Source organism: Arachis ipaensis, chromosome B08 (assembly GCF_000816755.2).
Source record: "Arachis ipaensis cultivar K30076 chromosome B08, Araip1.1, whole genome shotgun sequence".
Classification (NCBI taxonomy): Eukaryota; Viridiplantae; Streptophyta; class Magnoliopsida; order Fabales; family Fabaceae; genus Arachis; species Arachis ipaensis.
In genome coordinates, this window is record NC_029792.2 from 7,209,932 (window position 1) to 7,222,549 (window position 12,618).

The window sequence follows — 12,618 nt, forward strand, 5'->3', positions numbered from 1 at the left end:
TTCCTCGACCTCTATTAGCAAGCTTTCATGTGTTTCTACGAGGAGCTGGTGCAGCAGGCAATGCGTCGGAGATATGATGCTTGCGGATTCATTCGAAAGAGCAACAACAGCTCCTATTGCTCCTCCAGTGTCGCCCATATTCTCACTTGAATTGATATCAAACTGCATAAATAAATTCATTGAACAACAAAACAAAATTACTAGCAATTTCAAAAAAGCAATAACAACTACAATGAACAAATAATTAAAAAAATCAAAAGCAGAAACACAACAAAATAAAATTACTAGCAATTTAAAAAAATCAACAACAAATACATTAACAAATAAATAAAATTACTAGCAATTTCAACACAACAAATACATTGAACAATGAACAACAATCAGCACAACAATACATCAACAACAAAATAAAATTACTAGAAATTTCAGCACAACAAATACATTGAAAAATGAACAACAATCAACAACAAGTACATTGAACAAATACACTAAAAAAATACATTGAACAGAAATTAAATACCAGACTCGGAGGCTCCATATCAGACTTGGCGGCTGCTGTGGGTTTTGACCGCAACGACAAAAACGGTGATGTGGGTGGCTGGGTGCTGTCCGCGAAGGTGCCGTCTAGCGAGTCAGCGACGATGTTGTGGTCTGTGGAGGACGACGGTGCTGGGACGTGCTAGGGTTCGGCACTGGAGCTTGAGGTTTCTTCGCGAGAGTGAGGCTGCAGCGCAGCGCTAGGTTTAGGACCAGCGACGGTGGAGGACGACAGTGCTGGGGCTCAGTGCTGCCGTGCTGGGGCTTGAGGTTTCTTTGAGAGACTGCGAGAGAAGCTGCGGCGCTCCACTAGGATTAGGAATTTAGGTTAGGTTATCTGATTTGGGGGTTGGTTCAATGGTTTTGGTTGGTTTTTAAGTGAATCGGTTCGGTTAGGGTTTTCAATGTCAGAACCGAAAATCGAACCACAGAAAAAACAACCAAACATGGTATTTTCGGTTTTTAATTTTTTCGATTTTCAATTTTTTCGGTTTGGTTAGTCCGTTTTGTTCATTCCGGAATGATTTTGAACACCTGTTAATTATTAGTGGGCGTTGGCCGACGCCGTGGTTGGCGAAGAAGAAGATCCCCTCGAATAAAGAGCGTCCTAGTGTGTGTAAGGCTTCTCAATAACACCGCGAGGTACTCCAGAGGATCGTGATTTTAGCGCCGCTTTTGGGAACCACGTTGGAGGTCGTCACTGTGAGGTTAGGGGGTGTTGGCCGACTATTCCTTCTCTGTGTCTCTTTCTATGATTTATTCTGTGAAACACTAATATGTCTCTCCGCTATGAATGTTGTGTCTCTTTTGTTTATAAAAAACGAATTGCATTGTGTTCTGTGCTTCCATGCAAGTCCGACGACGTCAATGTCAAGTCCTTTTCGGCAACGACGATGCCCCTTCCTCTCTACCCTTACCCATTACGATGTGAGATATCCTGGGAGTGAACCACGATCGAAGAGGAGAAAGAAAACAAGGTCATAGAGGTTTACCCTAATTAGATTGCACATAGATAATGTTGGAAATTTAAAAATATAATGAGGATATTTTAGAAATAAAATGTTATTTGTTGTGAAATAAAAGATATATATATAATAGAGATGTACAAATAGAAGACTCTAGTATTAAAATAATTAGCCCAATAATAATTTACTCATTAAAACCTTACTAAAGGAAAACCCTGTGGGAAAAACCTCAGTGAAGGAAAAAGAGTACAATATCCTTTGTGATGGGACTGCCTCATTAAAAACCTTGTCAAGAAAAACCCAATGGGAAAAAACCTGACCAAGGAAAAAAGAGTACAGTCTCCCCCTCTTGCCGACATCATTTAATGTCTCGAAATCGGCGCATCCCAATCTCATGTACCAATCTTTCAAAGGAGGATTTCGGGAGTGACTTTGTGAATAAATATGCCAGATTGTCACTTGAACGGATCTGTTGGACATCAATTGTCCCTTGATTTTGAAGGTCATGAGTGAAGAAGAATTTGGGAGAAATATGCTTTGTTCTATCACCTTTGATGTATCCACCCTTAAGTTGAGCAATGCATGCTGTATTATCTTCAAACAGAACAGTTGGAGCTATCTTATGATCAATCAGTCCACATGATGACAGAATATATTGAATCAAACTCTTGAGCCAAAAACACTCGCGACTTGCTTCATGAATCGCTAGTATTTCGGCATGATTAGAGGATGTTGCAGCAATCGTCTGTTTTAGATAATAGTGCATTATTTATTATAAATTTTGTTCCTCCAGGAAACAAAATTATAGCTCTTCCGGAGCCTTCTATCACATTGCCTGAGCCAATAATAGTGTTAACATATTCCTCTTTTGGCACAAGATGGGTAAAATATATATCACTTTTGAGAATAGTGTGCGAACTTGCACTATCCGCGAGGCATACATCTTCATTACATATCCTTGCCATTCTCTTCAAAAACAAATAATAATAAAATGAGTAGTATGCACAGTTAAATTGAATTCTTGATCAGAATTATTTTCTAAGAAACACTGTACATAAAATAATGTCATATACTGAAATTTTATTTTAAAATTTGACACATTTAATAATTTCAAAATTCATTAATATTTCATTATTTATGTACATCACATTTGAAACATAAATACATAGAAAATAAAACTTCACAATAAGTTTTTTTTTTTTTACATTATTTATTTACATATATACTTCACAATCCCACATATTAGTTGTAACATAAAGAGAGAGTATTTGATTTTATTATTTTCTTGTGTCTCCATATCATGCACTGAGGATGTCTATTTATACATGCAAGGAGGCTATAATTTTCAACTATCATTAAATATAAGGACATTGATAATGTAGCCATTCAGCATGGAAAATATGATCTGCTCATGGTCATCCATTTTTATCCTTATCGCAACATTATTAAAGTTTTAGTTTTTATTTTCAAAAATTTTAATTTTTTATGTTCTTATTTTTTGAAAGTATTAAAGAGATTAAAATTTTGTGTCCCAAATCTAAAACTTTAGCTTTAATCTCTACCACCAAATACAATATTGAGTCCCAATTCTAATCTCAATTCCAGTACTAATTACAAAATACTATCTTAGAGCACAAATTAACTAAATTTTTAAAAAATTACATCAAATATGTAGGTCAAATATATTTTTTTAATACATTAAATGTATCGAAAGACAAAAACTTTTTATTTTTTCTCATCTCAATTAATAATGACTTTAAAACACTTTTTAACTAGATATTTATTATTTTTTCTTACCGTAAAAAAGTGTAATTATCTTTTATGTTCACGGTTGAATAATCGTATAAACTAATAAATTAATAAGATGACAATTTTATACAATTTTTAGTCATAATTTTGTTTACACTATTGGAATATTAAAATTAAGGGGAAGTCATTTTATAATTTTCTATATATTATTTTGCTAAGAAGTACTAAAATTTGGATTTTTTTTTTTTTGGTGACTACTTAAATTTGAATTTGACTTCTCCAAACTAAGCGCGCGCTTAAGGTGATAAAATCAAGGTTCTGAAAACCGGACCGGACCGGCCGGTCGAACCGGTCTAACTGCGAACCGGTAGTTTAGACGGTTCGGTTTATTAGTAGAAACTGCTATTTTAGAAACCGGACACAAATTGTTGAACCGGCCGAGAACCGGCCGGTCAAATCGGACCGGGACCCGGCCGGTTTACAAGAAACGACGCCGTTTCCTTTGTTGAAAGGAAAAAAGGGATTTCACGCGTTTGGCTCCCTTCTCCAACAGTCCAACTCCTTCCTTAGTCATCAGCAAAATGCCCTAGCCTCCACCAAAGAAAGCAAACCCTAGCCTCAACCAATCTTGTCGCCGTCTGGCGGAGTGAGAGACTGCTGCTGCCGCCTCCGTCACACTCAAGAACTTCCGTCTTCATGCTATCGGCGTTCGTTACTTCTCTCTCACCATCCCCTGTTCGCTCTCATCAGTCACCTGTTCGCTCTCCATCCCCTGTTCGCTCTCATCAGTCGCCTGTTCGCCATCGTCCGTTGCGCTCAACCGCTCTCCGTCGTCCGTCGCGCTCAACCGCTCTCCGTCGTCCGTCGAAGGTCAATGTTCACTGCTAGTGCTTGTTCTTCGTGTTTTTTTTTATTGTCTGTTCAGAAACTAAACCCTCTTCATGCTTGTTCTTTGATGGTTAGTGATCGTCGTTTTTTAATACTCACTATTGGTGTTTTGTTTTTCATTTGTTGATGATTATTGATTAAGTGATGTGTTGCTGTTTTGTTTTTTTACTTTGTGCTTGAGTTAATTGGATGCTCTGTCAGTGCTTAGTGCTTGTTTTTGGTTGATTGGCTTTGCTCACTACTCTGGCTTGTTCTAGCCTATTCTTGATTAATTAACTCTGTTAGTGGCTTATTGATTGATGCCAAATTGGTACTGGTAAAAAGTTACTGGCTTGTTCTTAGCTTTTTTGTCTGTTGTTAAGTTTCTTGATTTTGTGCTCATTACCTCATTCAGTGCCTTTTTTTATTGTTAATCATTGTGCTGAGCTTGTTAATCAGTGGCTTATTGATTGATGCTAAATTGGCACTGATAAACTGTTACTGGCTTGTTCTTGGCTTTTTTTATCTGTTGTTAAATTTTGTTAAAGTTTCTTGATTTTGTGCTCATTACCTCATTTAGGGCTTTTTTTTGTTGTTAATCATTGTGCTGAGCTTGTTAAAATTGGGTTAAAAACTTTGTTGCTAATGGTGGAAATTTGTATATTGTTGAATGCTGTAGGCAGAATTTGAATGTCTCTGAAGTACTTGGATTATTGAATTTGAATGTCTCTGAAGTCTGAAGTAGTGATTTGTGATTTTGAATATCTCTGATTACTTGATTATTGATTTGTGTTTTCAATCTGAAATTTGTGATAATGTTTATTTGAACTCATCAAAGTTCCCTGAATTTAAGTTCTCCTTCGGAGGCACATATTCAATTACCAGTGGAATGATAAACAATCCTGCATCACTTGGTAAACATGCATCTGCCTCTAGCTAATTCAATATAAATAGTGAATTTATTTATTTTTTTAATTCTTTACTAATTCTTTTGTGCTATAAGTGATTTGTACATATCATAGTAAAATAAAAAATAACATTGGTTACAATTGTTTATTGAAAATGTGCAAACTTAAGTCATGAAAGTTGTTTGTATAATGTGAGATCTCAATGAATAAGCAGCTTTGCATTGTATTCAATGATTATTTGAACCTTTAGTGTTGTCTTCTTATCTATTTTTATGCTATTAATTCATCTCTACATGTTGCTTGACGAATTCTAAAATCGATCGAAAGGCACTGTTATATCATGTCTTACCTATTTGTCAAGTATATTAGTATATTTTGTAATATTAATGTATTTATGTGATTAATTCCTATATTAAGGAGATGGATTCACCATTAGTATTACAAGGTTTGTTCAATTTGTTTGATCTTTTTTAATTCTTTACATTAGGAAAGAGATGAAAGATATATTCTTGGCTGAATGACATAGTTGTTATGAGACAAAAAATAGGTTGAGTTATATTTTAGGATGTTTATTTATAATTTATTTATTATTCTATTCTAAAACAGTTTTTCCGATTGAATCATCGGTTGGACCGGTTGGACCAGTGAACCAGTGAACCAATAACTAGAGCGGTTTGATGACCGGTCCGGTTTTCTAAACCTTGGATAAAATAATGAATTTACCTCTCTAAATCATTCCACTAAAAACTATTAAATCAAATGATAATCAATCTCTTACCTTCCGTTATACATTCTCTTGCTTTTAGAGAATGAAAAAAGACATTTTTGTACATTTTATCGAATGCTTTAATTTTTTATTTTATTTTAGTTTTTGGATTGTATTCATACTTAAAATACAACCTTTTATTTCCAAAAAAATATTTTGTGCACATATTATATCATCTCTCCAAACTTCATGTATTGGATTTTTTTTCATTATAATCCGCTTTGATACCACATAATAGAACTTATCATATTTATACCAAAAGTTAAATATCTGTAGTTCATAATTATCATATAAGTTAATTGATTGAAAACTAATATTTGTGTGATGATTTAGTATTCGAAGAGATATAATAACCATTAAAGATTTAGATGATAAAGAGTTCTACACCATTTTTTTATAGAGACCTGCTACACATACAAGTCTTTTTGGCTTATAAGTCTTACAAGTTGGCACAAGCCCAACAAAAAACACGTATTACACTCCCACATTCAAGAGTAAATAAACGCATGTTATTTAACCATTTCCTGTTTCCAAAGTACGCTACTCACCATGCATTATAAACGACTCTTCTTTTTCTTTCTCCATGAAAACAAGTTTCTTGCCAAATTTGAAGATAATGGAACTTCAGAAATACACTCAAACGATTACAGAAATACACCCAAAGAATTACAGAAATACACCCAAACGGTTACAGAAATTCGCCCAAACGATTATAGAAATACACTCAAAGGATTACAGAAATACACCCAAAGGATTACAAAAACTACACCCAAAGGATTTAAGAAATACACCCAAAATTTATTGAAGTACATCTTATGCATAATTCAGAACTCTTTCTCTTTCTCCTCCTTATCTTCTGCTACTTCTTCTTCTTCAAAAACGATTTCAGAGCTTGATGTCAAAAAATAATGAAAATCGAGAATAACGAAGAAAGAAAACAAAGAGAAAAGCACGTAAATGAAGAAGGAGAATGAGAAGGCAAGAAGCGAAAGAAAAGAAGAAGAAGATGAGGAAGAAGAACGTGCAGCAAGAAGAAGAAGAAGGTGCAGTGAAAACATGCAGTAACGGTTGAAGAAGGAGAAAGAGAAAACAAGAAACGAAAGAAAAGAAGAAGAAGAAGAAGAAGAAGAAGAGAAAGAGGAAGAAGAACGTGCAGCAAGAAGAAGAAAAGGTGCAGTGAAAACGTGCAGTAATGGTTTAAGAAGAAAAAAGAGAAGACAAGAAACTAAAGAAAAGAAGAAGAAGGAGAGAAAGAGGAAGAAGAACGTGCGCAAGAAGAACAAGAATGTACATTTGTAAAGACTTGTATAAAAAAACGTTTGTATGTGAAGAATTTCTCCTTCTTATATTACCTTATTATTTATACTTATCATTAGAAGATCTCAAAACTGAATAATACATGATAATATTTAAAATTTTAAATAAATTACTCAATTATTTCATAGACTTATAAAAGTATCAGACTTAAATATTCAATTTATTTTTACAAAGACAAAAATCAATAATTAATAAAAATCTACCATAGAAAATTCTAACATTAACAAATCCCACTATTATTATATAACACAAAAGGCGCATTGCTTTTTTTCTTTCCCGGCGGTTTCCCCTTACAATAAAGAAATGCATATGCATGATGTTTCTCTCTCTCTGTCTCTCTCCCTTGGTCCTCAGCCCTCGGCGGCTAAGCCGAGATACGACGAATCACGTGATTTAGTTATGTATTTTGCTTTTGTTCGATTCAATTATTAGGCCTTTAGGGTATGATTTTAGTTTTATTATATAGATGAATGACTTGGTTTGATGGATACTTTTTATTCTTTAATGGAATACTTAAAAGATGTATACCCTCATCATCACATCGCACCTCATCTCATGCGTAGTCATTCCCATAAGTTTGACGGGAAATTTAATAGGGAAAAAGTTTAAAGTCTTTGGTTGGAGGTATAGTAAAGAAGTCTTTTTTGAAGGCTTTTCGGTGGGGGTCCTTTAACCATAAACAAGATACATATAAAGTTATAAACTCCAAATAAAATTTGGGATCTATAATCATTTTCACATTACATATAGTATAGGAAACATTTCAGGTGCACCAGGGAGTACCGGTGCACCAGTTGTTTTAACCGTTGATTTCAATTAATATATATTATATATATTTTTTATAATTCAGATCAACGGTTAAAACAACTGGTGCACCGATACTCCTGGTGTACTTGAAATGCTTCCTATAGTATAACATATGTAAAGTAAGCATATAAGGAAATATAAAAAAACAAAAAGTTACAAAATCCGTTAAATTTCTTCAATATATTTCGAGATACTATTGGGAAGTGATTAATGCTTAAATAAAATAATATATATACTTTAGAATAATGAGACTCGTTTTTACACACTAGAATTTTGAAAAGAAAAAAAAAACCATAATATACGATATTTTTAGATTTTTGTCAATGAATTGAATGATATTTCTAGAACATTTGTAATTGGTATAGGAAAACAAAGATTGTCACCCTAATAACTAGAAGTAATTAATATTGTAAGAGAAAAAAAATGTTAAAACTAAATAAAATGAAAAGAAATGATATAAAATGAAATCACACTTATTGTTTTTCCTTTAAAATATTAGAATCACAAAGTCCACCTACTCCCAACATTTGTTTTGTTTTTCTTTTTCTTTTTTTTTTTCTTTTTTTTCCCCATTGAATACACATTCATTCATTCATCGACACCAAACCCCTTAGCCCTCTCTGAAGCCTCAAGTAGACAAGTAGTATTTCTTCAATCATTGAGCTTCATCCACATCACACCACAAATGGGTTCTGTAAACAAAGACCATGAACCACTCCTAGCTCCTCTTCATCACCACCGATCATTCACCGAAGCTGGTGCCGGAGATGGAGAACTTGAAAGGATACTCTCCGACACCTCCCAGCCACTCCTCAAGCGCCTTGGACCCGCCACGTGGATCGAGCTCAAGCTCCTCTTCTTCTTGGCTGCTCCGGCCGTCGTCGTCTACCTCATCAACTACCTGATGTCTATGTCCACGCAAATCTTCTCCGGCCACCTCGGCACCCTGGAGCTGGCTGCCGCTTCCCTTGGCAACACCGGCATCCAAATCTTCGCTTATGGACTGATGGTGAGAAAATTGATAAAGTGAAAAACTGTTTGATGCTTGAATTCAACTCAAGACTAACTTATTTTGATTATTGATTTTGAATTAGTTGGGAATGGGGAGTGCTGTTGAGACGCTATGCGGGCAAGCATTCGGTGCTCAGAGATTCGAGATGCTTGGGGTGTACCTTCAAAGATCAACGGTGCTGCTTTCACTAGCAGGTGTGGTGTTAACGGTGATCTACGTGTTCAGCGAACCAATCCTGGTGTTCCTGGGAGAATCACCAAGAATCGCATCAGCGGCAGCGCTCTTCGTATACGGACTAATCCCTCAAATCTTCGCGTACGCGGTGAACTTCCCGATTCAGAAGTTCCTTCAGGCGCAGAGCATAGTGGCGCCGAGCGCGTACATCTCGGCGGCGACGCTGGTTCTGCACCTGATAGTGAGCTGGGTGGTGGTGTACAAGGTGGGGCTGGGGCTTCTTGGAGCGTCGTTGGTTCTGAGCTTGTCGTGGTGGATAATTGTGATAGCGCAGTTTGTGTACATTGTGAAGAGTGAGAGGTGCAAGGACACGTGGCGGGGTTTCAGTACGCAAGCGTTCTCCGGGCTGCCGCAGTTCTTTAAGCTTTCGGCGGCTTCGGCGGTGATGCTCTGCCTTGAGACTTGGTATTTCCAGATCCTCGTCTTGCTTGCTGGCTTGCTCCCTCACCCTGAGCTCGCCCTCGATTCTCTCTCCATCTGGTAATTTCTTTCCCATTAACACTATTTTATTTATTTTTTTATTTATTTCATATTCATAATTTCATATAAGTAATGAAATGTGTTACACCTATTATATACATTAGTGTACTACATGTTTCTATTTTGGAGAATGACAAGTGCCGATACATTTAGTAAATATCAAATATTAATTATTATTTGATATTTATTTCTTTCAAGGAAATAATAAAAAGAATTTATAATATTTACTGATTGTTGATTAATTTTTATTATTTTTCAAAATTTATTTGCATAATAATGTTCACTTAACCAATTTAATATATTCGTGTATCGGCTGTGGTTGGTGAGATGCACCGTTGTGTGGTGAATGAACATGCAAAAGTAGGCAGTGTTATTATAAAATTGATAAAAAATAATTGATTTTTTATTTGAATGTTTAGTTTACACTTTACAGTTTACACACATATATGCATGTGTGTGTGTGTTTTCGGTAAATTGGAGTATTATATTTTGCTGTGTATGTACTGGTAATAAATATATATTAATATTTTATGAATGAATGATGATTGTTACTGCATCATTTAGATCAGATGCCACTGTAAAAGACAGCTAATGATTTGTCAACATTTACCCCTTAATTAATTAATGTTNNNAGGTACATATTAAATTAATCATATTAGTTATATATTAAAATTAGTTATTAAAATTAATTATCAAGATAAAATATATATTAAAAATAAATTAAATTATACATATATTCATATATAAATATATCATAATCGATTTTAGGAGCTAAATTTAATGTATAAATAGTGCCAATGAGCAATAACTCAAATCACATTATCTCTTCATACTCACTTAGAAGTTATAGGTTTGAGTCTTTCTATTTTTGGTAAAAAAAAAATCACATTTTGGACACGACACTCATCTGACACGCGTGTCTGCTGTGTTCAACCGTTTGACACACCTAAATACCATCACATATCAGCGTGTCCAGTCTTATTTTTAACATATATTCTTAAAATAAATTTAGATATAGTATATATTATTATTTATTAAAACAAAAAATATTTTAAATATTTGATTTAATTAAAATAAAACATTAAAAATAATTAAATATATAATATATACGTGTCTTATAAAATTTTAAAATTTGCGTCTTTCTACGTTTTTGAGTTAAATTTTGCCTTTTCTTCGCTCACATTGGAGTTCTTTAAATTCTTTTTAGCCTGTTTAGGTAGGTAGCATGTAGAATACGAAACACGAGGCCCTCAACTTTGTTATTTTTCTAGTGATAATTTGTTCTCTTTGTTTTTTCCTCTATATAGTTTCTTGTTTTTATCGTGTGAAAGCTGATGATTCAAACCTATATACTTAAATTTGGATCGAAACTTGCATATAATAGAAGATTCTAATAAATACTCGATGACAAAGATGTTCGTCGGATAGAACATGTGAGGGTAGTAGCGAGCAACGTGCTTGTGAAAGAGAAAGCTTGAGAAACCCCATTGAATAAATAATTCATTCTAATTCTAATTTAACGAGATTTCCACTACATATGCTTTAATAATGACATTGAAATTTAACGGATAACATCAACATTCAGAAGATATGGTTGGCGTTGGGTTTTTTCTACGGACAATTTGATTGTTCATAATTAAGAGGGAACACCCAAAAGATAGAGGAATGGACCAAAGTGACCAAGGTGTTTACACTCCAATCAGCATATAATAATGAAAAATTTTTAAGTGTATTGTTATACCGATATTTCAGTAATTTTTAACCGTTAATTTTAATTTTAAAAAATATATATAATATATATAATTAAGATCAATGATTAAAAATTACTAAAACACCAATATACCGATATACTTACAAACTTTCCATAAATATTATCTCTCGTGTTAATTTGGTCTTCAAGTTAGTAAACAGCCACCATTTTTTACTTTTGACTAGTAGGTAGCTAGGTCAATGGCCCATTAGTTTATTCACATGTTTCTTGAAATGATTAAACTGCAGTACCACAATATCCGGGTGGGTGTTCATGATATCTGTTGGATTCAACGCAGCTGCCAGGTTTGTTATTTAGATCCATATACTACTACTCATTTTCACATTCGAAAAATTATAATTTTGACAAAATAAATTTTAATTTTTGTTTTTAGTTGAATAAATTCTTAAATAAATATTAGCTCTTTTTGACAAGATGGACTAAATTAAGGATTAAGTCATTTTGTCAAAGGAAGTTCACACTAGAGATTCATTGTGTTACAAACAAAAGTTGAAGTTCGTTTTGTCAAAATCAGATCCTTTTGAGTTCTAAAATAGCTATTTATTCATTTTAGAAATGTAATGAATTAATGTTTAAGCAGCGTGAGGGTGAGCAATGAACTGGGAGCATCAAATCCAAGATCAGCATCATTCTCAGTGGTGGTTGTGACAATAATTTCATTCATAATATCAGTGATTGCGGGACTTGTGATACTTGCACTGAGGGATGTGATTAGCTATGCCTTCACTGAAGGGGAAGAGGTGGCTGCTGCTGTATCTGATCTTTGCCCTCTCCTCTCATTTGCCATTGTCTTGAATGGCATTCAGCCCGTACTCTCAGGGGTGGCTGTTGGATGTGGATGGCAAACATTTGTGGCATATGTCAATGTTGGTTGCTACTATGGAATTGGTATCCCATTGGGTGCCCTTCTCGGCTTCTATTTCAATTTTGGTGCTAAGGGAATATGGCTGGGAATGTTAGGTGGAACCGCAATGCAAACAATTATTTTGGTGTGGGTCACATTTCGAACCAATTGGCATAAAGAGGTAATCAAATACCACTGCTACCTCTGCAATAATTCTTGTCCTTCCATTACAGTGGTAATAATAATACTATTATTATTATTTGACTTATTGTGATTTGTAGGTAGAAGAAGCAGCTAAGAGGTTGAGCAAATGGGAGGTGGAGAAGAATAAGCCAATTCTTGACTGAAATAATTTTGATTT

General features: G+C 34.3%; 1 protein-coding gene across 1 annotated transcript; it reads left to right on the forward strand.

Moving 5' to 3' along the window:
• LOC107613514 (protein DETOXIFICATION 40) lies at window positions 8,435-12,615 on the forward strand. The gene is made up of 5 exons (XM_016315552.2): window positions 8,435-8,925; window positions 9,011-9,642; window positions 11,641-11,697; window positions 11,994-12,438; window positions 12,539-12,615. The coding sequence occupies exons 1-5, from the start codon at window positions 8,602-8,604 to the stop codon at window positions 12,602-12,604; spliced, it is 1,524 nt and encodes a 507-aa protein (XP_016171038.1). The 5' UTR covers window positions 8,435-8,601; the 3' UTR covers window positions 12,605-12,615.